Genomic DNA, 27,301 nt, shown 5'->3' with positions numbered 1-27,301 from the left:
TCAGGTACGATTCTGGTCAAGGGCACGCACCTCGGTTGCGGTTCGGGCCCTGGTTGGGGTCGTGTGGGAGGCAACCAATGGATGTATCTCTCTCTCCCTCCCTCCTACTCTACCTGAAAATCAGTGGAAAAATATCCTCAGGTGAGGATTTAAAAGAAGAAGAACTGGACATGGCCCTGCCTTCGGGGAACCCTTGTGACTGCCGGAGCCATTTCTGGATCACGTCTGGATGGTGACACTTTGGGGACTCAGGATCAAACCAAGGGGCAGGAAATGCTGTAAGGTCTCCTTCCGGGGATCCCCTAGATGAGGGTCCCAGAGGGAAGCTGTGAAGAGGTTAGTGGAGTGGGAGCTCCATGGGGCCCATCACAGGGTCCTGAGTGCTAGGGCAGGCCTGGGAGCTCATCCAGAGGCCATTTAGCCTGGGTCACCTTGACTGACATGCCTCCTGCAGCCCTCAAACCACCCAGGGTGGGTCAGGGCCAGGCCGCCCCTCCTGCCTCGCAGACCTGAGGGCATGAGACAGAGGGCAGCACTCCTCCAGGGTTTGCACCTCCTGGAGGTAGAACTGTTCTCCCAACTGCCCCAGACCTCATCTGGGAGCCGGGGCTCGGCACTGTGGCCACATCTTCTGCAGCACACGGCCTGACCCCAGCCGCAGGCGTGGCCCGTGCAGAGGCAGCTCCCAGCAAATGGAATGTTGACTGGCCTTCGGAAGCCCGTCGATAAGTGAAATGAAAGCCGATCTTTCCCAGTGGCCTTTCTGACTTATGAGTGGTTGAGGCCATTGACCAGTTTCACCCGCATGCTGGGGACTGGGGCTCCGGGCAGGGGCCAGCCACAGACGTGGGCTCTCTCGGGGCCTTGATGGTAGCCGACAGCAGGGAAAGATGATCAGACCAGCGAGTTTCTGAAGTGAATACTGAGCTGGCCTCTCAGAGATGGGAGGCTGGGGGGAGGGGTGCGGAGGAACGGTGGGGCCACGGGGACCACCTCCCGGGTACAGGTCGCAGGAGGCTGCTGCTCTTGCTGCCTGCAGGCGCCAGCTGCGGGGAAGCCATGTGCACATCTTGGTGGCAGTGAGTCCTGCAGCCTGTGGAGGCTGCATCTCGTGCACGGCCTCACTCCCTCATTTCCCACACACGGACTGGAACTGGGCCTCCAAGACCATCCCCTCCTGGGCCCCAGAATGGCGCCAACAGCACCAGATTCAAAGGACGGGACCCGGTCGTCCTGAGGGCCATTTGCTCAGAGGGGCACGAGCTGTGCCGGAGGGGAGGGGACATGGTGCCCTGCTCTGTCCTGGCGTTGACTGTCGTCCCTCAGCGCTGTCTCAGAGCCTGCGATATCCTTCTTCCGTTGTATTGGCTTCTGCCAGTTTTACAAACATCCTTATTGGCATATAGTTCACTTACCATACAATTCACTCACTTAAAGAGTACACACATCAGTCACTTTTAGTATATTCGCAGATGCACACAGCCATCACTACAGTCGATTTTGGTACGTCTTCACCACTTTACAAAGAAACCCGTACCTCCCCCTGCCCCACAGACAACCACGCACTGACTTCGTGTCTCTAGGCTCTCACATGCATGGCGTCGTTTAACATGCGCACTTCAGGCTGCGTCTTTCACTGAGGACAATACTTTCAAGGCTCATCCCTCCCAGGGTTTTCCACTTGGGCCTGAGAGGCAGAGTAGAGGACAAAAGTATACAGATTTGTGTTACGTGACATGGGAGCCCTCATAAAAAACGGAGACACAAAGAAATGGCCTCAGCGTGTCCCATACCTCCTGCTGAGTGGCCCCAGCCCCGGCTCACAGCATGGCCTCTCCCAGGCACCTCGAACCAAGCAAGAGTGGCAGCCATCTGTACATCACTGTACAGCTCATGCCGAGTGGCCCCAGGCAGGGCACAGGCAGCAGCTGACCTTGGCCAGCACCACCCCACCACCTCCACAAGGGACACACTCAAGGGTGGAGTCACTGGGTACCAGAGAGCCCCACTGACGCAACTTCTGCTCCGTGGGGTTAGCCCCTGCACAGTAGATCCTCCAATGTAGTCACAGCCAGTCCTCACAGCCGATTGGCCTGGGAGCAAATCCCTCCAATGGATGGGCCAACAGCAACCAGGAAGGTGCACAGAGCCCACACAGGAAGTGCACCTGGAGTGCCTGCCCCCAGTAACCACGGAGGCTGTGCCACTGAGCCCTCCGGGACACCTGCCACATCAGGCCACTCTACCAGACTGAGAGACATAGCAGCTGTACCTCATACATAGACACAAACACAGGGAAGCAGCCAAAATAAGGGGACAAGGAAACAGGTCCCAAATGAAGGATCAGAACAAAACTCCAGAAAAAACAAAATGGAGACAAGCAATCTACCAGATGCAGAGTTGAAAACACTGGCTATAAGGATGTTCAGTGAACTTAGAACTTCAACAAAGAGAGAGAAAACATAAAAAGAACCAGTCAGGAATGAAGACTACATTACAAGGAATCAAGAGTAGAGTAGATGAAACAGGATCAAATCAGCAATTTGGAAGATAAGGAATTAGAAAGCACCCACGCAGAACAGCAAAAACAAAAAAAGGATAGTTTAAAGAGCCCCTGGGACAACTTCAAGCATACCAACATTCACATCATGGAGGGAGAACAGAGAGAGCACACAAGGAATTAAAAACCTATTTGAAAAAATAATGACAGAAAACTTTCCTAACCTGGTGAAGGAAATAGATGCACAAGTCCAGGAAGCACAGAGAGTCCCAAACAGGATGGACCCCAAGAGCCTCACACCAAGATGCATCTTAATTAAAATACTAAAGGTTAAAGACAAAGAGAGAATCTTTGCAGCAAGAGAAAAGCAGTTAGTTACCTACAAAGGAGCTCCCATAAGACTGTCAGCTGATTTCTCAACAGGAACTTTGCAGGCCAGAAGGGAGTGGCAAGAAATATTCAAAGTGATGAAAAGCAAGGATCTACAACCAAGATTACTCTACCCAGCAAAGCTATCATTTAGAATGGAAGGACAGTCCAACCAGTGTGGCTCAGTGGTTGAGTGTCGACCCATGCACTAAGAGGTGGCCAGTTCAATTCCCGGTCAGGGCACGTGCCCAGGTTGTGGGCCAAATCCCCAGTGGGGGGGAGGGTCTTGCAGGAGGTGGCCAGTTGATGTTCTCTCTCACCGATGTTTCTATCTCTCCCTCTCCCTTCCTCCCTCTCTAAAATCAAAAAAAGAAAAAAAAATTTAAAATAGAAGGACAGATAAAGAGCTGCCCAGATAAGAAAAAGCTAAAGGAGTTCACCACCACCAAACCAGTCTTACGAGAAATGTTAAAGGGCCTTCTTTAAGAAGAAAAAAAATATATTTTAAAATACAATAAAATGGCAATAAATACATCTCTGTCAATAATCACTTTAAATGCAAATAGATTAAATGTTGCATCAAAAGACATAACAGTGGCTGAATGGATAACAAAACAAGACCCTTATACATGCTGCCTACAAGAGACTTACTTCAGATCGAAAGACACACAGACTGAAAATAAAGGAATGGAGAAAGATATTTCATGAAAAGAGAAATTAATAAATAAGCTGGGATAGCAATACTTGTACCAGACAAAACAGACTTTAAACAAAGTATAAAAAGGGACAAAGAAGGACCCAGCAATTTTACTTCTGGGTATTTATCCAAAGAAACCCACAGCACTAATTTGAAAAGACATGGAAGCAACCTAAGTGCCCTTTAGTGGAAGAACGATGCACATGTACAGTGGGATGTGACTCGGCCTTCCAGAAGGAATGAAGTCTTGCCATCTGCAACCACATGGGTGGACCTAGAGGGCATCGTGCGGAGTGAAGTAAGTCAGACAGAAAGACGGATGCCGTCATTTCACTTATATGTGGAGTATAACAAACAAGCAGAACAGAAACAGACTCATAGGTATAGAGAACATTCTATGGTTTCCAGATGGGAGGTGGGCTGGGGGAATGGGCAAAAAAGGTGAAGGGATTAGAGTAAATGGGTAGTTACCGATGTCTAGTACCCCGTAGAGAATACCGTCACTAATATCGTACTATGTATGGTGTCAGATGGGTACTGGATTTATCAGGGTGATCACTCCATAAGTTATATAAAAGTCTAATCACTGGGTTGTATACCTGAAACTAAAAATTTATTTAAACAGAAAACAAAGCAGCCGCACCGTTGCACACCCCCACCAGCAGTGTCCGGGGGTTCTGGTTTCTGCACACCCCCACCACCACTTACCTGTCCTCTTGGCAGGAACCTCCCTGATGGGTGTGACGTGCATTTCTGATGAACAGTGATGCTGAGTATCTTTTCCTGGCCTTATTGGTTATTTCTATATCTTTCTTTGAGAAATGGCTATTCTGGTCCATTGTCCATTTTTAAATTGTCATTTATCGTTTCACTGTGATCTCATCTCACAGATGAGAAATCTGAGTCCGGCGGAGCGGCCTGTCTCGGTGGCTCAGCTGGCGAACAACCGAGTCGGAGATTTCTGTCCCCAGCCCCCTGTCTTTCCACCCAGGGAAGGCGAGGAGGCCAGTGTCTCCTAGGAGACCCAAGTGCCTATTCGTGCCGAAAAAGCAGAGATTTAAAAAGACTGCTTTTTTCGGCCATTATTGAGACCGAGGAGTAACTGCCACGGTAAGACTTGCCCGTTGTATTGTACCATCTGTGAGTGTTGACAGATCGTGGAGTCCTGTACCCCCCCCACCACCAAGAGCCAGAACAGCTCATTGCCCCCGCACCCCCAGTGCCCGCGGTCTTGCCTCTCCAGAACGTCACGCGTGGAAGCAGACAGGGTGTCCCTTTGAGCCTGGCTCCTTCCGCAGAGCACAGTGCCTCTGAGGTTTATCCAGTGCGCCCATAAACCTACATTTTGAAGAAGAGAACATCCACCCAGTATTTGGCGTGGTAAGTGAACCAATGATGATATACAGGAAACATTTTGTTTCCCTTTTATTGATTTTAGAGAGAGAGAAACATAGATGAGAGAGAACATCAGTTGGCCACCTCCTGCATGCCCCTCACTGGGGATCAGGCCCACAACCTGGGCATGTGCTCTGACCAGGAATCGAACCGGCGACCTTTTGGTGCCTGGGTCGTCGCTCACCCACTGAGAAACACCGGCCAGACTACAGGAAACATTTTTTATTTAATATGAATTAAATCCATGTATATGGATTTTTTACATACAGGCCAAAGTAACCTAAAAACAAAGGTATTTAAAGAAAAACATGCTATTATGTAGGAGATACGCAGGCAGCAGAACCGGCATGGGAAGTGTACTAGACGACAGAGCTGGAATCTGGGGACCACTCTGCGCGTTCAGCGCAGCGCTGGGCACCTCGACCCGGCCTCCCCCCTCGCCACTGACCCCGGGACCAGAGGAGCTTCAGAGTCACCCAGACAAGTGGCTCTGCAAACGCCGTGTCTGGTCTGGAGCCCGTCCCAGACTGCTCTCCGAGTGACAGGGGGCTGCGGTTCCGTACTGTGTTGTGCAGGATCAGCGGCAGGGCTGGTGGGTGGTGACTGGATCGTGGAGTGTGTATTACGTCCCTAGTCGGCAGATGTGGTGACCTGACAGGGTTGACACATTGGTCGGAGTCCATTGGCGGGGCGGGGGGAGCTCTGCCCGGGCTGAGCGGTGACGAGTTTTGTTGCCGTGGAAGAGCTGAGTCGCCCCAGCACTGCTGAGTGGGCTGCGCCTCACCCGTCTGTCGTCTCTGGCCTCCCTGGCCCTCACACTGCCCTGCAGACCAGGCAGCTTCTCCCCCTCTGCTGAGCCTTCCTTGGCCTTCTCGGCTCCTCCCTCCCCGGCGCAGGGTTTGGCTTCTGTGTGGTTTTCCCCGTCCCCAGTCAGGACCCTGGTCCGAGCAGCTTGGAGGTAGAAGCTGAGCTGTGAGCTTGCTCCCAGAGCCCGCACAGGGCCTGGCCCCCGCCCTGGAACCCGCGCCGGCTCCTGGTCTGGCGGCAGGTGCGCAGCCCCGCCCTGGTTTGCCGCTAGACATGTCCGAGGCCGGCTGCCCACCCGTTCGCTCGAGGACTTCTTTCTTCGAGCTGTCTCCAAACAGCTCCCAAATCCCCACCTCTCTCCTGTCTCTGGAGCTTTTTAGGGCCCTGACAAGACATGAGGCTACTCTGATGTATCAAGACCCAGAGGCTGGTCTCGTCGTGGCCGGTCCTTCCGCTGCCTCCAGCCGCACCCCCGTCGGCGGAGGGAGGGGCCGAGGGTTGGCTCTGGGTGAAGGAGACTGGGAATTCAGTGCATTTTAGTAGTTTGTGAAGTCTTTGTAAAAACCTCTGCCCAGCTCCCTCGATACATTGACGCCACGCAGGCCAAGTTCCTACGATTCTGCCAGATGCTTCCATTCTCATCGGTCATCTCAGGGCCTGGAGCCAGCTCCTCACGCCAAGCTCAGCGAGTCTGTGGGGTGATCACGTGAGGGGAGGAAGGACCGGTACCATCCCCATCTCACAGGTGGGACGTGAGTCCGGGAGGGCAATGTATCCTCCTCCAAGGCCCTGCGTGTCTAACTGAGGGAACCCAAGTCCACCCGGGCGTCACATGAGGCCGACTGCACACACCAGTCTCTCCATCCGCTCACCGCCCGGGAGACCTTGGCTGTCGTGGCTGTGCCGATGTCCCGGAGAGGGACAGCAGGGCAGGGTGCTTGTACTCACTGAGACCTGTACCCCGTGCCACAGCGGCTGGGCCGTTTGCTCCCCGCAGTCTGCGAGGGTCTCATTTGCCACATCCTCCCCGACACGCGCCATCTCGACAGGTGTGGAGTGTCACTGTGGTTTTGATTTGTATTTCCCTGCTTAAAAATGGGCACAGGACTTGACTAGACATTTCTCCAAAGAAGACATGCCAATGGCCAACAGGTACATGACACTGTTAGAGGTTTTCGACCTGGAAAGTGGCAGCTCCGTGTTTGTCCTCATCTGTGCCGGTGACTCCACTCTCCAGCTCTTTCAACAGAGCCAGACCTGTATGTGCAGCTGCCTGGTCACCCGCTCGCCATGGACGCCTCCAGCTGGACCGTCCACAGCTGTCATCCACTCAGCTCATCTTCGGGGGACTCAGAACCGTCCACTCTCCTGTGTTTGTGGGACTCACCACAGCAGTTCTGCCCAGTCCCACCTGGTCACCGCTGGGGCTTAGCTCATGGTCACTGCTTGCTAGGACCTTGAGGACTGAGCTGACCCTGGCCCCCAGTGCATTCTGGGTACCACCTGCACTCACCGTGGTGCCCTCCGCCCCAGCAGCTGACACTCACTGAGCCCTAAGGCGCCAGGCATGAGCGTTTGGCCGATATCATCCCAGTGACTGCTCCTCTGTCCCCGAGGTAAATCCTGCCTGTGGGGCCCATCTGCCTTCACGCGTGCTGTTCTCAGACCTAGCGGGTCCTTCTCACGGAGAACCGTCCAGCTCACTAGCTCGTCCTGCAGGAAGCCCGGCTGCCTCGGCGACCAGTCTGGTGCACGGGCCCAAGCCCCGTGTTTACCGGCGTCAAAGCAGCCACCACCTTCCCCAGGACCAGCCTGCTCTGGGGTCTGCCCTGCCCACTCCCCAGCGAGACTGCGGGTTACCCCGGCTCGTGTTAACCGCTGCACCACTCGGTGTCTGGCAATGTCCCCTGCTTCTGAGTGGTCACTCTTGCCAGGCATTGTCCTAACTTGTTCCCCGTAATACTCAACCCCCCCCCCCCATTATAGCAAAGGGAACGGGCACTTGACTTGGGTAGTGGCTTTGCATGGGGTTCACTCTCGAGCCCTTATTGCAGGACCGTGAGGGCCCTGTGATCATCACCCCATGTGACAAACGAGGGAACGGGTCTCCCAGAGGGCAAGGGACACAGCCCACCCAGCAGGGCCAGGCTGAGAGCGGGCACCCTGACCCCCAGTGCAGGCTGCCTTCCACACAGGCAGTGCCATTCGCTGAAAAACAGAATGAAGTGGCCCATGTCCTGGGCCCTGTTGGCTCTTCCTTCTCAAAAGCCACTAACCTCTGGGACCCAGTTGGCTCTGGTCATTGCCAGCAGGTCATGCCCAGTGATGGCAACAGCCACAGGCTTCAGGTTGGACCCTCGTGTGAGGGGAAGGGTTACATTTACATCTTCCTTCCTTCCAGCATCTTCTACCCATCCTCTCGGGCACGTGGGGAGAGAGGCTTGGTGACAGGCGTTTTGAAAGAAAGGAAGGTGGTGGTGTGGGGCCCGGGGCCAGATGTGCCGCTGCAGGACTGCCCCACCTGTCCAAGGTCATGCTTCCTTTCCTTCCGTGCACAGAACCAGGGCACACCCAGAGGGCCTTTCCATCTGTCGTCATGTCGAGACGTCAACTGGAACTCGAAACAAGGGGCGCCTCAGTGCGCACAGTGGCCACGACCCTGAAGAAGTGTGGAGCTCGGATCGTTGACAGAACCACTCCTGAGACGGGGAACAGAATCCAGCTGCTTCAGGGACCTGCAGGGACCCTGGGCGGGGGCCGTGCTTCTGGGTGTGTCTCGTTTCCCTAACTCATCTGGACTGGGCTTGGATGAGCCCAGATCCGCCCCTGACTCACGGGGTGGCCCTGGTCCTCCCCGAGCCCAAGGGCCCATCTTTAGGTGGGTTCAGGACTCGCAGCAGAAGGCCCCCAGCACAGAGCCTGAAGCCACGGGCACACAAGACGGAGCTTTCATCTTAGTTTGTTTTATAAAAGCATTTTGGACCAGTGAGATATTTAGTATGAATTTTTTTCTTATTTCTCATTTATATTTTCTACCAGCTGTCATCCCACATTTAACTTCCTATTCAAATCTCAGTCCGTGCAGCAAAGAAAATCGTCAACAAAGTGAAAAGACAGTTTACTGAATGGGAGAAGATGCTCACCAGCGGTACATCCAGTGTGGGGCGAATACCACACCACACAAGGAAGTCACACAACTAAACTCCAAAAGAAAAAAACAGACCAAACAATCTGATTAGAAATGGGCAAAGGACCTGAATAGACATTTCTCCAGAGATATACAGATGGTCATCAGACGTATGAAAAGATGTTCAACGTCACTAACCACAATGAGAAGTCACCTCACGCCTGTCAGGATGGCTACCGTCAATAAATCAACAAACAAGTGCTGGCGAGGGTGTGGAGAAAAGGGAACCCTCGTGCACTGCTGGTGGGAATGCAGACCGGTTCAGCCACTTGGAAAATAGTACAGAGATTCCTAAAAAAATTAAAAATAGAACTACCCAGCAATCACACTTCTGGGTATTTATCCAAAGAAATCCAGAACATGAATTCAAAAAGCCGTGCACCCCTATGTTCATTGCAGCATTACTTACAATAGCCATGATATGGGAGCCACCTAAGTGCCCACTGATAGACATTTGGATAAAGAAGAAGTGATACATCTATATACAATGGAATATTACTCAGCCATAAAAAAGAATGAAGTCTTGCCACCTGCAAGAACATGGGTGGACCTCTAGAGGGTGTTGTAGTGAAATAAGTCAGACAGAGAGACAAATACCATATGATTTCACTTATATGTGGAATCTAAAAAACTAAATAAACAAATAGACTCATAGATACAGGGAACAAATTAATGGTTGCCAGAGGGGAGGCGTTTGGGGGGCTAGGAGAAAAAAGAGAAGGGATTAAGAAGTACAAATTGGCAGTTTATAGGAACAGTTGCAAGGATGTGGATGTAAAGTACAGCGAAGAAAACACAATAATATTGTAATAACTATGTATGGTGCCAAGTAGTTGTAGACTTACGGGGTGATCATTTCATAAGATATATAAATGTGTAATTACATTTTACTCATCAAACTAATATAATATTGTATGTCAACTATAATTGAAAAATAGAATTTAAAAATGCAGAGATTAGTATTTAAGCCACCAATGAAATATTTTGCTGTACTTGAAAGCATTTCAAACCAAAAGATTCACAAAGGTTGACTGGATACCAAGTTAAGAAGTCAGGCTAAGAAGTGCTGGTTAAAAAAAAAAAAAAAAAAAGTCTGTGCCAGACAGAATAATGGCCCCCAAAGGCCCACACCTTGTTCCCTGGAACCCACCTCGGAAAACGGCAGGTTACCCAGGCCCAGTGTGGTCACAGGGTCCTCAGAAGAGGGGGAGGTCTGAGGATGCTGGACAAGGCGAGGAAAACAGGTTCTCCCCGAGCCTCCAGCAGGAGCCGCCTGGCCCTGAGCCCTGAGCCCCTTTTCGGGTGTCTGACTCCAGAATGGTAGGGCAGGACACCTGTGCTGTCTCAAGCCACTAAGTGTGTGACAATGTGCTAAGTTGCTGTAGGAAATAAGACAGAGTTCACCACCCCTGCGTTCACAACCACAGCCCTGGCCCCTCCACCCAGCACGCAGGAGTCACTTAAAATGCAACCAGGTGGTGGGCTCCCCGGCCCAGAGCCCTGCCCTTGCCCCTCAGGGAGGCTCCAGCTGCATTTGTAACCTAAGTCTTTATAATACATGAATGTTAGCATCCCTCCCCACCTGTGAGCTCCACGGGCCGGGAGAAGCTGGTTTGTCCAGCTTTATCCCCAGCACCTAGGATGCGCTTGGCCCATGTGTGTCCAGGAAGATCCGTGGGCTGAAGGAATGAACAGACATCCTTCAGGTTTCCCTACACGTGGCAGGGCCACACCCTCCCTGTTTTGTTTATATATATCTATCTCTATCTCTATCTCTATCTCTATCTCTATCTCTATCTCTCTCTCTCTCTATCTCTCTCTCTATCTCTCTATCTCTATCTCTATCTCTATCTCTATCTCTATCTCTATCTCTATCTCTATATATAAAGAGTATTTCAGTTCTTGTCCTTAGAATCTATACAGACTATACATGATTTGGAAGTGAGACCACCAAACACCAGCCAGAGAATGGTCCAGTCTGTGCCTCTCTGGTCTGGTCACCCAGACATACGGTGTTATCAGCTGTGATTGTTGCCGCCCTACGTTACCTTTACCCGTGTGAGCACCGTCTCCTCCCACGTGGCTCCGAGACCCCTTCCCGGATGCGCACATCTCTGAGGCCTGGTGGAGTGCTAAATTCTGCCACGTTTTCTGAATGACATCACCCACTTGGTGTGCCTCATTCTCTCCTGATTTCCACCTCATTTGTTGCTGAAGAAAATACTGTGACTGGGTTTTCCTTCCTATCCAACAACAGGGTCTGACCCACTCACCCGAGTCACTGCACAGGATTCCGAGACTGGCCGACGCCCCACCGTGGGCTCTCGTGTCTGCGCCGATGCAGCGCCTGTGCCCGGGGCTCGGGCACTGCTCCTGTGTCTGCGGTCTCATCTTCAGTCTTTTCCGGGCGCCCCAGATTCCCCTTCGTTTCACCGTGTGTCGTACCCTGTGCCGGTAAACACACTCCTGGCGCTGCCCTCACTGGCCCGGCGGCCCCGGCGCAGACTGGACACCCAGTATCAGCAGCCCGGGTTGGGCTCGTTGGTTGTCCCTGCTCCAGGCGCTCACGCCTGCTGTGGACACCTTTTAATTGGATGCCGGCGTCTGCCCTGCACCGCCTGCATGCCTACGGCCGTGCTGCCCAGAGCCCCCCCTTCTGTGACGGGGAGATGTGCCTTTGCTGAAGAGCATGGGGGGGGGGCGTGGCTGGAACCTTCTTCGTAGCCTTAGACTCCGGACCCACAACGATGCAGAGCCGCGCCCGAGCCCGCTGCGCTGGCACTGACTAACCAGGCTCCCGCTGTCTTACAGGGACGTCGCCCCTGCCGGAGAGCCGCTGGACAAGAACAGCCAGCCCCGAGCGGCTCCCCGCTTCCCCAAGCTGTCCCGCAGCCACCCCAGGGAGACGCGCAACGTGGAGCCCCAGAGCGGTGACCTCTGACCACCACAGCTGGAACCCCAGACGCGGCCCTTGTGCTGTGCCAGCTGCCCCCACCCTGGGCACTTAGCACCCGGTGTGGCCACAGCAGCTGGGTCCTCACACCCGAGTGACAGCCACACCCACCCAGAGGGCACACCTTCCCCACCGGTTACATGACACCTGATTAAACTGGTCAGTCAGAGAGCACGGTGGCTCTTCGCCGGGCAGGCTCGGACACGCGGGCACCCTCCCCCAGGGGCTGTCCTGAGCAGCAGGGCCTGCCGAGGTGCACAGCTTGGATGTTTTGTTTGGTCAGAAGGTTCATGCAGAAACCACCTCTTGACTCTTTCCCACATGGGAATTAGAAGGACTGTTAGTCTTTTTTTTCTTCTTTTTAATGTAATTTCCTGTTACAACCTATGACCAAGTTGTGGGGGGCTCCTTTCTATCAGACAGAACCCCGGTCATGGCCCGGTCAGTGGCAGCTCGTCCAGGGAGACCCTCCGGTGGCCTTCCTGCGAGGGAGCCGGGAGGACCAGCCCAGTGGGCAGCTCGGGGTCCCCGCATCCACGGGTGGCCAGCAGCAGCCTGGTGACCCCGTGTTGAGCCCTGGGCTGTCCAGACCCGCGGCCTTGGCCCCCGGCCTGCAGACCGTCTCTGGAGCTCCACGTGGGTCTCTGCACTCGGACGCGCTGTCCACCTTGAACAGATCATGACCATCCCCTGGTGGTCCTCAGCCTTCCTGACGCCGTGACCCTTCGCTCAGCTCCTCAGGTTGTGGTGACCCCCAACCATAGAGTTATTTTCGTTGCTACTTCATAACTGTAATTTTGCTACTGTTCTGTCTTAGGCGACCCTGTGAAAGGGTCGTTCCACCCCCAAAGTGGAGAACCGCTTCCCTACAGACATGGGTTTGCAGTGCGCCCTCTGCCCCCCACTGCTGTCCGAGGGAGCGGGGCCCTGTGTGCCCCACTGATGGGAGAGCTGGTCCCCAGGCCCTCCTCCGGCCTCACGTCAGACCCTCTGGGGCCAGACTGCCCGGCCCGCTGTGACGCAGAATCATGGAACTGCCTCCCCGGGCAGGGGCCGTCCTCAGCTGCCGTGCAGAGTGCGTTTGCTGGGCAAATACTAAAGGACCAGACACAGGCTGTGATGTAGACTCCACGGGGACAAGATAAACTGCAGACAGACAGGCAGGGAGTCTGAGGACACAGACGCCGCAGGATGGTCCGTGGAAGGCTCACCAGCCCCGCTGGGAGCTCGGGCAGCAGCCTGGGCAAGCACTGAGCAGGCCCCAGAGAGGAACACTCTAGAAGGAACCGCCTGGAGGTGTGCGCGGTGCGTTCCGTTGGCCAGCGGCACCTTCCCCAGGGCAGTCTGGTGAAGAGGGGAGGACACACCCTCAGGAACAGGCCTGCATCCCTTCCGAGGGGACCGCCGGGCTGGAGGACTGCGGGAGGCCTCCTCCACGGAATCACGACCACTGCCTCCGCGCTCCCGCCGCCCCCGGTCCTCGGGACGCCGTCTTCGGTCCCAGCACTGCCCGTCTGGACAGCGGAATGGAACCTCCCCCCCAGGCCTCAGCTTCCATCAGCCAGCCTGTGCTGGCGCCTGACCCGAAACACATTGAGTGTGAATCTGGCCTCGCTGCCTCCAGCCACCTGCTTCCATCGCTACGACGGGCGGTGTCACCCAGGGGGACAGTCTGCGCGCTGCCTGTGGAGAGGAGCCCTGCCCCCGCTCTCCACCCCCAGGTGTTCATGGGAGACGTGCCCTGCTCCCCCGAAGATGCCTGTGAAAGCACATTCCGAGGGGCCACGCGGGACCACAGCTGCTTGCTCTTTGCACCCCCTTGTTCATGATCATGCAGAAACCCTGAAATCTGTGACGTACCACCCCCTGACTGAGCTCAGAGGCATGAGACCTGCACATCACAGCAGTGCCTCACAGCCTTAACTTTGGAGTAGAATGTTCTGCAACATCTAGTCCATTCCTGCCCTGCGGGTGGCAGGACGGACTCCCCGGTCCTGGAGGAAGGGCTCAGGCTGCCAGGGCCGGCCGGGTTCAGGCTGAGAGCTGGCGCAGTGAGGTCACGGGAGACGGCCCGTGGACAGGACCGACTGCAGCGGCCTGTCTCCCTGATGCAACTGGAAGATGCTTTGAAGCCTTTCACACCGGCAGCTGAGAGGAAGCCCACGGTGCTTCAGCAAGGACGTCGCGAGGGTCGGTCTGTGCCATCATCTGGTTCGTTTCTTCCTCCATCCCCCACATGAAACGAAACCCAGGGAGACTAGGGCTGGGCAGATGTCTGTCCTTAAAAGTGAAGACCAGAGCTCCAGGAAGGGGCCCACGGCTGGTGGGGAGCGGGCAGTCAGTCTTGGCTCTGATTCCTGGGCGCACACGACCGCGTTGCTGGCAAGACGTCAGCTGTAGAGGGTGCGGAGCCCCAGTCAGAGCAGCCAGCACTTGGCTAGTCGGGCCCTGGGGGAGGAGGCAGCTGTCGTGTCCAAGGGGGTTTCCTTTAATACCCCACAGCCAGGCACATCCAAGGGCTTCCTGGTTACAAAAGGGGTCACCCGAGAGGGGTAAAGACGAGAAACCATCTTGTGAGACCTAGCAAGAGGCACGAACAGCGAGAGTGAGGGGCGTGGGCCTGGATTTGGGGACAAGGTTTCCTTACAGCACCTGGCTCTGCTCCGGCTCGGAGCTTATTAAGATGAGTCCTTGGACAACTGCTGAAGTGCGCAAGGCAGTCCAGGCCGCGCACGGCCCTGTGCGGTGTGCCAGGCAGTCCAGGCCGCGCACGGCCCTCTGCGGTGTACAAGGCAATCCAGGCCGCGCACGGCCCTCTGTGGTATACAAGAGAGTCCAGGCTGTCACATCCCTCTGCCGTGTACAAATCCCTCTGCGGTGTACAAGGCAGTCCAGGCCGCGCACGGCCCTCTGTGGACTGACACAGCCACTGTGGAGTGAGAGGCGGCGTTCCTGGAAGCCCAGTGATTAACTCCGGTTTGGGGCCCAGAGTCAGGGAACAAAGGAAGACCCAGCAGCCTGGCAATTAGATGCAGTGCTGCCGAACCCCCTGGCCCTGCGCCTGACCCCCAGCCCTGCACCCCACCCCCCTGGCCCTGTGCCTGGACCTCCTATCCCCTCCCTGAGCTTGATCCCCGGCCCTGCACCCTACCCCTCCCCAGCCCCGTGCCCGACTCCCAGCATTACAGCTGTGGCCAGGCAAGCTGATGGCCTCCTTTTCCTCTTGGTATCACATGGAACAATGTGCCCCCCTGAGGACCAGGTCACAGGTCCCAGGCCTCAGCACCCCCCCTTCACATGGTGGCAGCCCAGAGGTGCCGGCTGGCCCGTCACGTGGAGACCAGGCCTGTTCTCTCGGATCCCGACGGGCGCCCTCTAACCAGTCCCTCCAGAACCCTTCCCTCACCCTGGCCCTCGGTACAAGCCCCAGCGTCCACCCCCGTGGCAGGTAACTGACCGCAAAGAAAGGCTGGCCTTCAGCCTAGCCCAGGTGGGCAGGCCCCAAACTTGCCTGAGAAAGACCCTGCCCAGAACATCAGGCTGAGATGTGCCCTGGAGGGCACACCGTCCTGGGGTCCACCTGGCCGGTCCCGGCCTGCGGCTGTGCCTGGCAGCGGAGGACCTGCCAGCAGGGTGGTGTCTGCTTCTGAGCAAGGTGTTTGCAGCGATCATTTTTCAAATATTGTACCTTGTTTCATTAAAGCTAACATTAAATATTTGCTGTTCAGACTGGCTTCTGTGCTAATTCTGCACAATTGTAACACTGTATATTTTATCTAAGATCCCCGTGCCAAAAAGTTCATTTTCATGTTTCTGTAACACGTGGTCTGGGTTATGTTTCTAAAATAAAACTTGGCTACGGGATCAACAGGAGAGGGTGGAGCGCCAGCGATCTCTGCTGTGAGCCAACCCGGCGGCTCAGCCGGTTCCGGAGACGCACCTCAGGGTTCACCTCCCGGGTCCTCCCTCGTCAGCCGTGAGCGAACGCAACGGATGGGCCCGATTTCGGTCACAGAGCCCTTACTTCTGTCTCGGAACCCCAATGCCCACACTGAACAGGCTTCCTGACTCACCCAGTCCGTTTCTGTCGGGAAAAGACATCCCATTTCTCCAGAAGGTGGCCGTGCCTCTAGCCTGGGTGATCACCCCTAGTGGAACCTGCTGGGTTCATTCGTGTTTTGATGTCCTGGGGTCTGTTCTTACTGGCACATGAATGTTTTCCCGTCAAAACTGGAAAACCACCGGCAGACTTATCCAGGCCGCCCCCTCCCCCTGGAGTCTGCCCCCGGCCATCACGAACGGCACGGGGCGAGCCACCAATGCACCTGGACGACTCCCCCACACCCACGGCCACACAGGAGGTGCCCTTGCAAACACGGACCGGAGACATGGAAAGATACCAATGGCGGGTTGCCAGTCACCCCAGAAATGAGCCTGGAGGACATGCATTTCTGGGGAAGGGGGTAACGGACTTTTCATCATCTGGGATTCATCCTAGAAAGAATGTCTTGACCTCTGCAGCCTTAGCTTCACCATCCCTGGCATAGCTGTTTGGCCAAACTCCGCTTCACTTCTCAGACACTGACTTCTCGGAGGAGGGGTCTTTGAATGCGGGAGCCGTGCCATCCAGGTGGGCGGCCCCGAGCCTGGCCGGCGCCCCACAGCTGGGTCCCGGGGTCGCGGGACAGGGGGACAGGGCAGCGTGTGTCTGGTCTGTCACGGGGCCCAGATGTGTGCAGATTTGCTCTGGAACGTGTCGTGTTCTCTTAACCACCCTCTTCTGTTAAGGTTTACATGATAGAATTTTTAAACAAATGTGTTTAATTTTCTAAAATCTCTTGTATTAACATTTTCTTTTGGAATACGCTGTGGTAATTTTGTTACGATCTGGTTGAGATACACCTCTTTACAAAGACAAAATAAAAATGGTGACATTTTGTACGTTAACTGCTCAGCTACGGTCTCTCTGTTTCTTGGGCTCAGTTCATTTTCAGCGGCTGGAGAGCAGGTGAGCCTTCTGTGAACACTTCTGAAAAGTCTGAAAAGGCCGCTCGCATCTGCCGCGATACCGTGGACAACGGGGTTTGACCGGGACTAACGTCGATTTAAGTGGAATTGCTGTGGAACCAAATTTCATTGATTAGGCAGATCTGTATACATTGGAGGGGGAATAAAAATTCCAGAGGGATGAAAAGCCCTCATTACAGGTTTTTATTCGCTCCCTCCTGGGCACCTAGTGTGTGCCAGGCATGGTGCTGGGGGCGGCGGTGAACCAGGCAGAGAGACCCTGCCGTCTGGGGCTTACATCCAGGACAATAACGTTGTTTCCTCCCCAAAGTCAGCCATCCAGATAGTCAGCCTGCGGCAAGTGCCACGAAGAACTCGCGTGAGCGGGACGAGGAGAGTGTGGCGGGCCCAGCACTGCTTCCCAGTGCCGGCCGGGGCGTCCCTCCTGGGCGCTGTGCCACACGGGCTGGGCGGCCGCCGTGGGCCTGTGCTGCCCACTGGAGGACCTCACAGCCCCCCGGCCTCCTCCACGGGTGCCAGCAGAACCCTTTCAGTCGCAACAGCCAGAAAAGTGACCAGGTGTGGCCACATCACCCACAAGGGTGGTCCCCCGTTAACCATGGGGCCAGGCCAAGGGCGATCGGCGGAACTGACTGACGTGAGCCGTGACCTACAGAATGAGAAAGAAATGCCACACTTTCCCCCACTCCCCAAACATGACCTTGGCTCAGAAACCCATTCCAGATAGCCAGGGGCTTGACCGCTGTAACCTAACGATGGTAACTGAGGAGAAGCAGCAGATCCTCAGCACGAGAGCCCAGGCCCGAGGTGTCTGTGACCCACAGCACCAAATCCTGGGTGGTCTGACTGGGGCCCCACGAAGGGTCCCTGAGCCGGTAAGACGGGGGGTGGAGCAGGACTAACGCTGCTTTAGGGGCGTGTATGTGGTCAGCACCAGCTGACCCAACCCTCAGCCAGCCCAGTGCCTCACTCCACTTGAGCAGATGGGAAAACAGCACAGACGAGCACTGGCCCGAGGTCCCAGCTCCCAGGAGAACAGGGGGGGAGGGGGGAGGTGCGATGTGTTCACAGCCTGGATTATCTTGTCCACACTCTAGTCTGTCCAGTCTCCCCCCTCCCGCGCCCTCCCGGGGGGACCGTGTGCAGTGATCAGCACGGTCCTCAGAGGACGGCGGTTCTCATCCTTCTTGTTCCCCCTTAGGGCAGGGGAGGGGTTGTCATGGAAACCTGTCCTGGTGCCACCTTGAAGGAAAAGGCCTCCCATCCTGCCCTGAGGGCTGGGTTCTGAGGACTCGGTTCCGTGTCCATCACGTGACGGGTGAGGGGGTGTCACTGAGCACTGTTCTGGGCCTGCTGGGCCTCGGTGAGCGAGGCACCCAGATGGGGCCCGAGTCCCCACTGCACCTGCCTGCCCCCACCCACAACCGACCGGTAATGCCCCCACATGTGCACACCCTCGACCTAGAATGAGGGAGCACGTTGTCCTACGTAGTGTAACGGGGTGAACAGTACCTCCCCCGCATCCATTTCTACCGGAACCCGTGACCACGACCTTACCGGAAAACGGTCTTTGCAGACGCTGCCAGTGTCAGATGAGGGCAGCTGCGCGTGTGGCCCTGATCCCATGACAGTGTCCTCAGAAGAGGGAGATTCGGACACAGCTGTGCACACACCACGGACGACGGCCGAGTGAGCACGGAGGCAGAGATGGGGTGAGGCACACTGTCCCTCGGGGCCCCGGGGAGGGACCGGCCCTGCTGAAACCTCGCCGTGGCCTCCTGCCCCTGAGCTGTGAGACGCGGCCCCTTCTTTAAGCCCCGTTGTAGCGTTCGGCAGGGGCTTTGCGGCTCTGAGGAGGGTTTTAAGATGACGATTCTCTGGACCAGTGGGGTGGTCCCGAGATAATGACAAGCGTCCTTGTAGGAGAGACAGGAGGGTCAGGAGGTGGGAGCAGAGAGAAACTTGCAGCTGCCGCGAGCCAAGGGCTGTGAATGGCCTCAGGAGCTGGGATGGGCGAGCAAACAGATGCCCCGTCTGACGACCCAGGGCTGGCTGGCCACCCAGCGACCCCGCAGACCAGAGCAAGGCCCCCGGGCTGCCGGCACCCCACATCCTGCACGTCGCAACCTCCCTGGGTTCAGTGTCCCCGTCTGTACATGATGAGGGCACGCTGCCTTCAGAGTTGGTGTGAGTGCTGACACGTAGAGACGGCTTAGGACGTGGGCCCGCCCGCAGGGATGCCCGCGTTGTCACTGACCCTCTGGCCGTCACGTGGATCCTGTCTCTGCCCCGGCTGCACGCGGTGAGCTCAACGCCTTCTCCCTCCCTCCGCTCCAACCCCGGTCCCTCAAGATGCCCGCACACCCGCGTCAACAACAAAGCAAACTCTACGCCTCTACCTGATCTTACTTTTTTATTTTTATCTTCAGATAGAGAGGGAGGGAGGGAGAGGGGGAGAGAGAGAAACAGCCATGTGAGAGAGACACATTGACTGGCTGCCTCCCGCACAACCCAGACAAGGGCTGGGGACCAAACCGCAACTGAGGTACGTGCCCTTGGCTGGAATCGCACCCGTGACTCTTTGGTCTGTGGGCCGATGCTCTAACCACTGAGCCAAACCAGCCAGGGCTGCCTGATCTTACTCTAAACCCTCACCGTGCCACGAGGGAGCCATCCCTGCCCCCCCAGTTCACCGACAGGGAGAGTGAGGCTTGGGGAAGAGAAGCAACTTGCAAACCAAACAACCCTGAAGAGGCTCAACACAGGTTCCGCGACGACGAGGAAGGACCCTCGGACAGGTGCCGTCCCCTCCGTGGCCTCCGTCGGTCTGCTCGGTGGGGACCACGTCCCTCTCCTCACAGGCTTGGAGGGACCACGCGAGGGGACAGTGAGCATGAGTCCCCAGCAGGTGTGCCCTGACGGTCCTACCCCTCCTGGCATGGGGACTGGGCAGCCCCATGAACGCAGCCCACGGCAGGGGGGCCCAGGGACTCCCACCGCTGATGAGGGTTATTCTCATGTACGGGGCACGTGCTGTGTGCCAGGCACTGGCGAAGCCCTTTTCCAGTTTTATGTCCTGGGAGCCTCACGGAGCCCTAGGAGGAAACAGGCTCAGAGAGGTTTGGGTGGTGCCCGAGGCCACACAGCACCGCAAGGCAGACTCCACGGAGCACCGGGGGGGGGGCTGCGCTGTCCCCGTCTTGCCTTTGCTCCCAACTCACTCCCCCAGCAACTGTGGAAACGAGGAGCCCAGCAGAGATGTGCCTTTTCCAGTAAAAAAAATCACTCACGTCACGTTGTCCTGGAAAAGGCCTTGGCTTCTACCTTGTCTGCCTGCCTGTCCCGTTTCCCTTCCCTCGCTTTGTCTGAAACACAACTAGCACCCCCTGCTCTTTGTCTCTCTGTGATGGCACAGTGCCGGAGGGGCCAGGCGATTCCAGACAAGGGTTTTTGGTTTTTGTTTTGTTTCTTTTAAAGTTTTTTTCCTTTATTGATTTTAGAGAGAGAGGAAGGGAGAGGGAGAGAGATAGAAACATCGATGAGAGAGAACATTGATTGGCCGCCTCCTGCACGCCCCGCACCGGGGATCGGGCCCACAACCTGGGCATGTGTCCTGACCGGGAATCGAACCGGCGACCTGTTGGTGCATGGGTCGATGCTCAACCACTGGGCCACACCAGCCAGGCCCAGGGAAGGTTTGCATTTGTAAATCCCCAGGTGGCCGACAGAAGTCACCTGGGACACCAGTGGGCCTGTGGTTCAGAGAGGCCGCCTCTGCCCAGGAACAGACCTACTGTCCCCACACTGGGGGATGGAGGCACCAGATGTGAGAACAGGACCCCGAGGCTGACGGCCCTTTGGAGATGCATCTCTGTGAGCAGCTGTGCAGGCCTCACGCCCTCAGTCCTGCCAGTGCCTGGCCCTCAGCTCCTGGTCACTGTGAGGATGCTCTAAAGCTCACCACCCCATCTTGGCACCCCCCTCCCTCCTCAGGACCTGGGTTGGTCTCATAAATGAAGGACTGGTAAGACCCAGATAGCCAGGCACACCCCCAAGCTTCTGCTCCTGGGGCCCGGAGACCCGGGCACATGCATTTCTAACAACGCCCCCTGAAGCCCCTTCTCCCAACGGGGCCCGCACTGCAGAACCTGGGCTGTGGAGGTGGCAGAACGGTGATGACTTCACCCAGCACCGGTGAACCTGGGCCCTGTGCAGAGTCTTTGCATGAATAACTCGTTCTCTCTCACCACAGCCTCTGAGGCAGGGCTGTTACTATCTCCGGCTCACGGATGAGCGAACCGAGGCACAGGGAGACTGGATGCACAGTAGGAAGTGGTACTGCTGCGGAGCCCGAGGACATCTGCGTCAGGATGCCACAGACTTCCCAGGCTCCCCTCCTCTCCCGCAAGGGCCCGTGTCCCCACACAGCTGCGCTTCCCAGAGCAGTTCACGTGCAAAGGTCCTGTGGTCCATTACGCACTCCCAGACTCTTCAGTCCCAGGGCCCTTGGCTGCAAGACATTTGGGGCCTCAGAGGGAGGATGGGGGCTGTGGGAGGGAGACCTGGGTGGCCTTGGATCAGAGCTGCCTACCTTCCAGCCCCATTTACCAGAAAACTCTGCACTGGGGTAAAAAGCACCCCAAAGCCAAGCGCTGCCCCACACCCCATCAACCATGCTCCTTGGGGAGGAGGTGTCGCAGAAACAGGGACTGGACGGCTGTGGTTTGAGGCACAGTTAGTGTGCAGCAGGGTCCCCAGCCAGGCCGTCTCCCTAGATGTGACCTTGCTTTACACCCATGTGACTCAGGGAGGATTGAAGCTGGCAGGACAGAAAGACACTGAGGCTGCAGGATTTAAGCTGAGCCCCAAAGGGGAAGCAGGAACTGGTCTAGTGAATATGAAAGGAACAGCATTCAGGCAGAGGGAACCGCGTGTGCCCACAATCTGAGGGAGAAAACTCAGCAAGACCTGAGTCCGCTTGCAGATTTGAAAGAATTCTTTTCCTTCCCGCGTCACCATCTTTAAGGTTTCAAAAGTTCTTGGATTTCACCCAGCTCGCTCCAGCAATTGTAATGGATCTGAGTACTAACCACAGGCCAGACACCATTCTTAGCGCTGTGTGTGGATTATTTCACTTAACCCACTAACAAGTGGCAGGTCGGCACACGATCCCCATTTTACAGATGAACAAATGGAGGCTGGTGGTTTAAGCGCCTTGCCCGAGATCACACGGCAAGCAAGTGGGGGATCAGGGATTCCAGCCCGTGTCTTCCCGCTTCCAGATGCCGCGGTACCGGCTCTCAGCTGCCCGACCAGAGAGCCGGTCTCTGTCCCCACGCTGGGCACCTGCTCTGGGCCAGGCACCTGCAGACGCTGTCTTCACATCATCCGACTCAAGCCTCACAGCAGCCCCGCTGGCAGGTTCCATCATCCTCCCTGTTCCACAAAAGCCAAATCAAGCCCAGAAAGGGGAGGCTGTGAGGGGTGGGCCTGCGGTCTGCTTTCAGGAGTCAACCACCGAGGTCTCAAGCGCCACCATGCGGGTTCGAGGGTTCCCTTCTACTGTTATCACAAGGCTACGGGGTAAAGGCTTCTTCCCCATGTGGTCACTGACAACACCTCAGCTTCCACCCAATGCCACCCGCAGTGCCGGGAGGTGCCATGGGGTCGTGGCCTTGGCCGGCCTGTGACATAGGAGCCCTCAACCGAAACTGCCGAGGTCAGCAGAAAGGTTAAGTCACCTGGCAAAGAGCAGACAGATGCTTATTGGATGGAATGGGTGGAGCGATAGATGGGAGGAAGCGGGGGGCTAGGGTCCCACCTAGGCGGGACTAGGCTGGAGGAACAGCAAGATCAAAGCCAGACACCCTAAGAAGCCTGAAACACCAATCAGAAAGAATATATGTACCCCATGTTCATAGCAGCGCTATTTACAATAGCTGAGATCTGGAAACAGCCCAAGTGTCCATCAATAGATGAGTGGATAAAAAGGCTGTGGTACATATACACAATGGATACTATGCAGCTGTAAGAAAGAAAGATCTCTTATCCTTTGAGACAACATGGAGGGATCTGGTGAGTATTATCCTAAGCGAAACAAGCCAAGCAGAGAAAGACAAATATCACATGATCTCACTTATTTCTGGAATATAATGAACAAAACAAACTGATGAACAAAGCAGTCCCAGAGTCATAGAAGTAGGGTACAGACTGACAATCCTCAGAAGAGGGGGTGGGGAGGGATAAACCACAGAACTTATATGCATGTACGCATAACCGATGGACATGGACAACAAAGCTGGGACGGGGTGAGGGGGGTGGGGGAGGAGGGTGTCAATGGGGGAAAAAGGAGAAACATCTGTAACAAAAATAAATTAATAAACAAACAAAGATCAAAGCCAGAAGAGCTCCAAGACATGGGCAGAAATAGAGGGGAAATGTCCACCACTTAACTGTGATTAGAGACCAGGGTCAGAGGTCACTGAAGGGGCGAGGTCAGCAGCCAGCGAAGTCAGGACTTGAGCGCCCAGGGACCAGCACCCTGCGCCCTTGCCCACCCTCCGAGCCGGCCGCCCTTCCCAGCAGTCAGCCACGCCGGGCACTGCTGTGCTTCGCGCCCTTGTCCCCAAGCCCCTCCGCATCGCCTCGGCGGTCCCTGAGGTCAGACAGGGCAGGTGTTTCCAGACCACCCGTGGGGAGGGCTGAAGCCGGACTGAAACCCAAGCCTGGAGCCTCCACGCCTGTTTGCATTCTGGGGCCACTGAGCGGGCCAGGGTTCCCGGATGGCCGGCCGGCCCCCGTTTGTCCATGCCCCCCGCCCCCACCCCTCCCTTGCATCCCTCCTGCTCTCAGTGCTCACACTCTGGCCCAGGTCCACGTTCCCAAACACGTCTCCTCTTCCTCACTCTGCCTGCGCCCACCTCCCTGATCTTCCCAGGACTCCAAGCCCTCAGCACCCGGTTCGTTGCCCCTGCGCACTCCCTTCCCCTGCCTGGCTCGCCCGTCCCTCGGGCACTTTCCTGGGAAGCGTCCCACCCCCTGGCCCCTGGTGTGCCATCAGCCCCTCCGCCCACCCTCATCCTGCAGGCTGTGCAATGATCTATTTGTTTGTAAGTTCGCACTGCGAACCGAAGCTCAGCTCCGGGAAGGGGCCACACTGGTGTGAATCACCAGCGCGGTCCTGTTCTGGAATGTAGCAGCAGACACTCAGTAGGTATTTGTTAAGTGAATGAATAATGTAATAAGTGAAGAAAATGAATGAACAAATGATCAGTCACTCTTGTGACTCTTCTCCATCTCTCCTGGTTGAAAGGCACAATCATGTACCTTCACCCAGGAGATCTCTCTGGAGCTGGCCAGGAAGCTGCCGACTGGCCTTTGCCCTGCAGCGTAAGAGCTGGGACAGCAACGGCTCCAGCTGAGGTCCGCGCTGCAGCCCCCAAGCAGGTGCTGTGGATGGGCGACAGGTTGGCCTTCTCAGGCTCACGGCTGTCAACACCCTGCCCAGGTGGCTGTGAACTCTGAACATCTGGGCCCCAAACACATCACTGGGACCACAAGTCCTCAGTTTACCCTCATGCCCCAGGGGTGCTCTGTGGACTATTTCCAAGGACAGGGGTCCCATGGAAGCAGAACTCTTCCAGGGGGCTCCCTGGACTCTGTGCTGGGCACCTAACTGGGCTGGGAAGAGGAGAGGAAACCTGGTCAGCCAGCGGCGGGACATTTCTGATGCAGCTGCAGGGGAAAAGCTAATATGCCATCCAAGTCCCTCTACTCTGCCAGCACTGTTCCAGGTGACCATCAGCCCACACCTGGGGCATCCAGCACCCTGCCAGCTGGTGTCCATCTGTCTCTCAACACACACGTGTGTACACATATGTATACGCATACATGTACACATGCACACAACACACATGCATGCCAACATATGCACACACACATATATACATGCATACATGCACACACGAGTTTATGTGTATACTTGTGGATTATATTAGTACAATAGATGTACATACTGTATGTGTGTGATGTGCACTAGCGTAACCACCTCACAAAACAAGACAGATATTTTCTTCTTCCCAGAAAGTCTCCTCCTGCCCCTTTTAACTTCCACAGATGTGTGACCCGCCAAGCACCACGTTCTGATTTCTATCACCATCGGTGATGCCTGGGCGTCATAAATCAAACCGGGTGCGCGCGTCGTATTTGGCTTCTTTGCTTGGCGTCCTCTGTGATTCATCCGTGGTGCCGTGTGTGTCAATACTCGATCCTCTTACTGCCGACTTATCCCAAAGGACCAAAATGTTTCAAAACTACACGGAAGTAGGGAACAGACAAACCTCAGAGGGATGGGGTGTGGGAGGGCAGGGAGAGATAAACAAAGAACTTATATGCATATGTGCACAACCAACGGACACAGACATTAGGTTGGGGAGAGCAGGGCTTCCCCCCAGAGGGAAGGAGAGGGCAAATGGGGGGGGAAGGGGGGACATCTGTAATACTTTCTATAATTTAAAAAAATTTTAAACTAAATAAAACAACGATCAGATCATGTTATCCTGGTGCTTAAACTTCGCCTACAGCTCTCCAGGACTTAGCCTGAAATGCAACCCCCGACGGGCTGCTGGCCTCCTGTGCCCTGAATTCTGCCGACCACCCTGTGTGACCTGTGCCGGGGCCTCCATCCCTTCCTCAGACATGAAGAACTTGTCCTTCCTGGCCACCCTGTGGGAGATAGCACCACGTGTACCCCACCCCACGTTCTAGTTTACTCCGGATGATGTCACCGTCTGTTTACGCACACGATTGCTGCGCCCTCACACTGCGAGCTCAGTGGGGCGGGGCTCACTCCCCAGTGCGGTCTCAGCCCCTTGCCTAGCATCCTTGACGATATTCGTCGAACGAATGGCCTGCCAGGAAGTCCAACTACAGGTTGTGCTTCTTGTGTCGTTCATCAGCGCTCCTCGTGGCCCCCCGGCTCCTCCTAGGCCTGTTGAGCAGCGGGCATGGCAGAGTGGCTTGCTCTGGCCTCTGAGACGTGAAAGGAAGTGGTGTGTGTTTTTCCAGGTGGACGCTGGAAAGGCCGGCGCACGGTTCGCCTTCCCTTCGCCCTGCCCATGGTGATCGGGCAAGTTCGTGTTGAGAGAGACCTTCTACCTGCCGGGGCAACAGGACAGCTTCAGTGACTAGAGGCTCTTGTGGGCCTCTATCAGACACATTACAAACCAGAAACTTTACTGTAGACAAAGACTTGGGGGATGTTTGTTACCACAGCAGAACCTTTCTCCTCCTAACTTGTACAGTTCTCCTCTCCTATGCCTTCTCCACATTCCTCTCCCCCATCTCTCTTGAACCCCTCTGATCTGGCGTCCATCCAGACACTTACCTGAAATCACTTCTTATTAAGATGACCAATGACCAGACTTCTGGTCAAGGGGGCAGAACAGGTACATGCTGTGCTCGCCTCCTCCCACCACACCAAAACTACCACTAAATTATACAACAACATCACTGAGAACAGCCCGAAGACTAGCTGAACAGAAGTCCTCTAACCAGGGATAGAAAGAAGCAGCCACATCACGACTACGGAGGGGCAGAGACGTGAAATGGGCAGGTCCCACACCCACGGTGTGGTGATTAAGAATTAGGGCTATCTCAGCTGTGGAGGTCCCCCCAAGGAGCAAGGGGTCCCACACCCAGCCCCCCATCCAGGGCACAGAGCCTGGAAGAGGAGTCCCCATACTCCTGGCTGTGAAAACCAGCGAGGCAGGGGGCTGCAGGAGACCTAGGCTCTGCCGGTCTCAAAGGGCCAAAGAAGACTCACTCACTCACAAACTCACTCACTCTGGGCTCCAGCACAGAGGCCGCAGCTCAAAAAAAAAAAAAATGCCAGAGACACGAGGAGGAATTGAATTGAGTGGCTTCGGGGTGAGTGACAGAGGGGCAGGAGTTGGGACACCTCTCTCCAGGGACGGAAGTGCTGGCAGGCACCAATGTTCCTCTGTTGAGCCCTCCCCACACCACGCCAGCCCAGAGCAGGCAGGTGGCAAGTCTGAGCTCTCCAGGAACCTCCTAACAGGGTCTGCCCAGCCATGGTGATTCCCTGAGACTCACCCAACTCACACCCTGGCTAAACCTCTTCCAGTGGGTCCTCCACGCAAATGGCCTGCCTTCGTTCCGGATGTTCCAAAATCTCTCACGTGTCCACAAACCCCAAACAAGCAGTAGCTAGCCTGGGTGTGCCCTGCACCTCTTGCTCAAGTACCCCAATACCAGCATAAGTGGTGGCCAGTCTCAACTTGAATTGTAACTCCCAGCAGATAGCCCCAAGGCCGGCATAAACAGTAGCCAGTCTTGGCTGGAATG

General features: G+C 55.8%; 1 protein-coding gene across 1 annotated transcript in view; it reads left to right on the top strand.

The window, feature by feature from the left end:
• Window positions 1–11,911, top strand: part of SNX29 (sorting nexin 29) — a 526,970-nt gene extending 515,059 nt beyond the window's left edge. Inside the window, exon 22 of the mRNA XM_036280935.1 lies at window positions 11,767–11,911. Coding sequence (XP_036136828.1) covers window positions 11,767–11,896 — 130 coding nt within the window. The 3' untranslated portion in view covers window positions 11,897–11,911. The remainder of the gene's footprint in view (window positions 1–11,766) is intronic.
• The last annotated feature ends 15,390 nt before the right edge of the window (window positions 11,912–27,301 follow it).

This window comes from Molossus molossus, unplaced genomic scaffold (genome assembly GCF_014108415.1).
Source record: "Molossus molossus isolate mMolMol1 unplaced genomic scaffold, mMolMol1.p scaffold_m16_p_3, whole genome shotgun sequence".
Classification (NCBI taxonomy): domain Eukaryota; kingdom Metazoa; phylum Chordata; class Mammalia; order Chiroptera; family Molossidae; genus Molossus; species Molossus molossus.
This window is presented reverse-complemented; position numbering and strand designations above follow the sequence as displayed.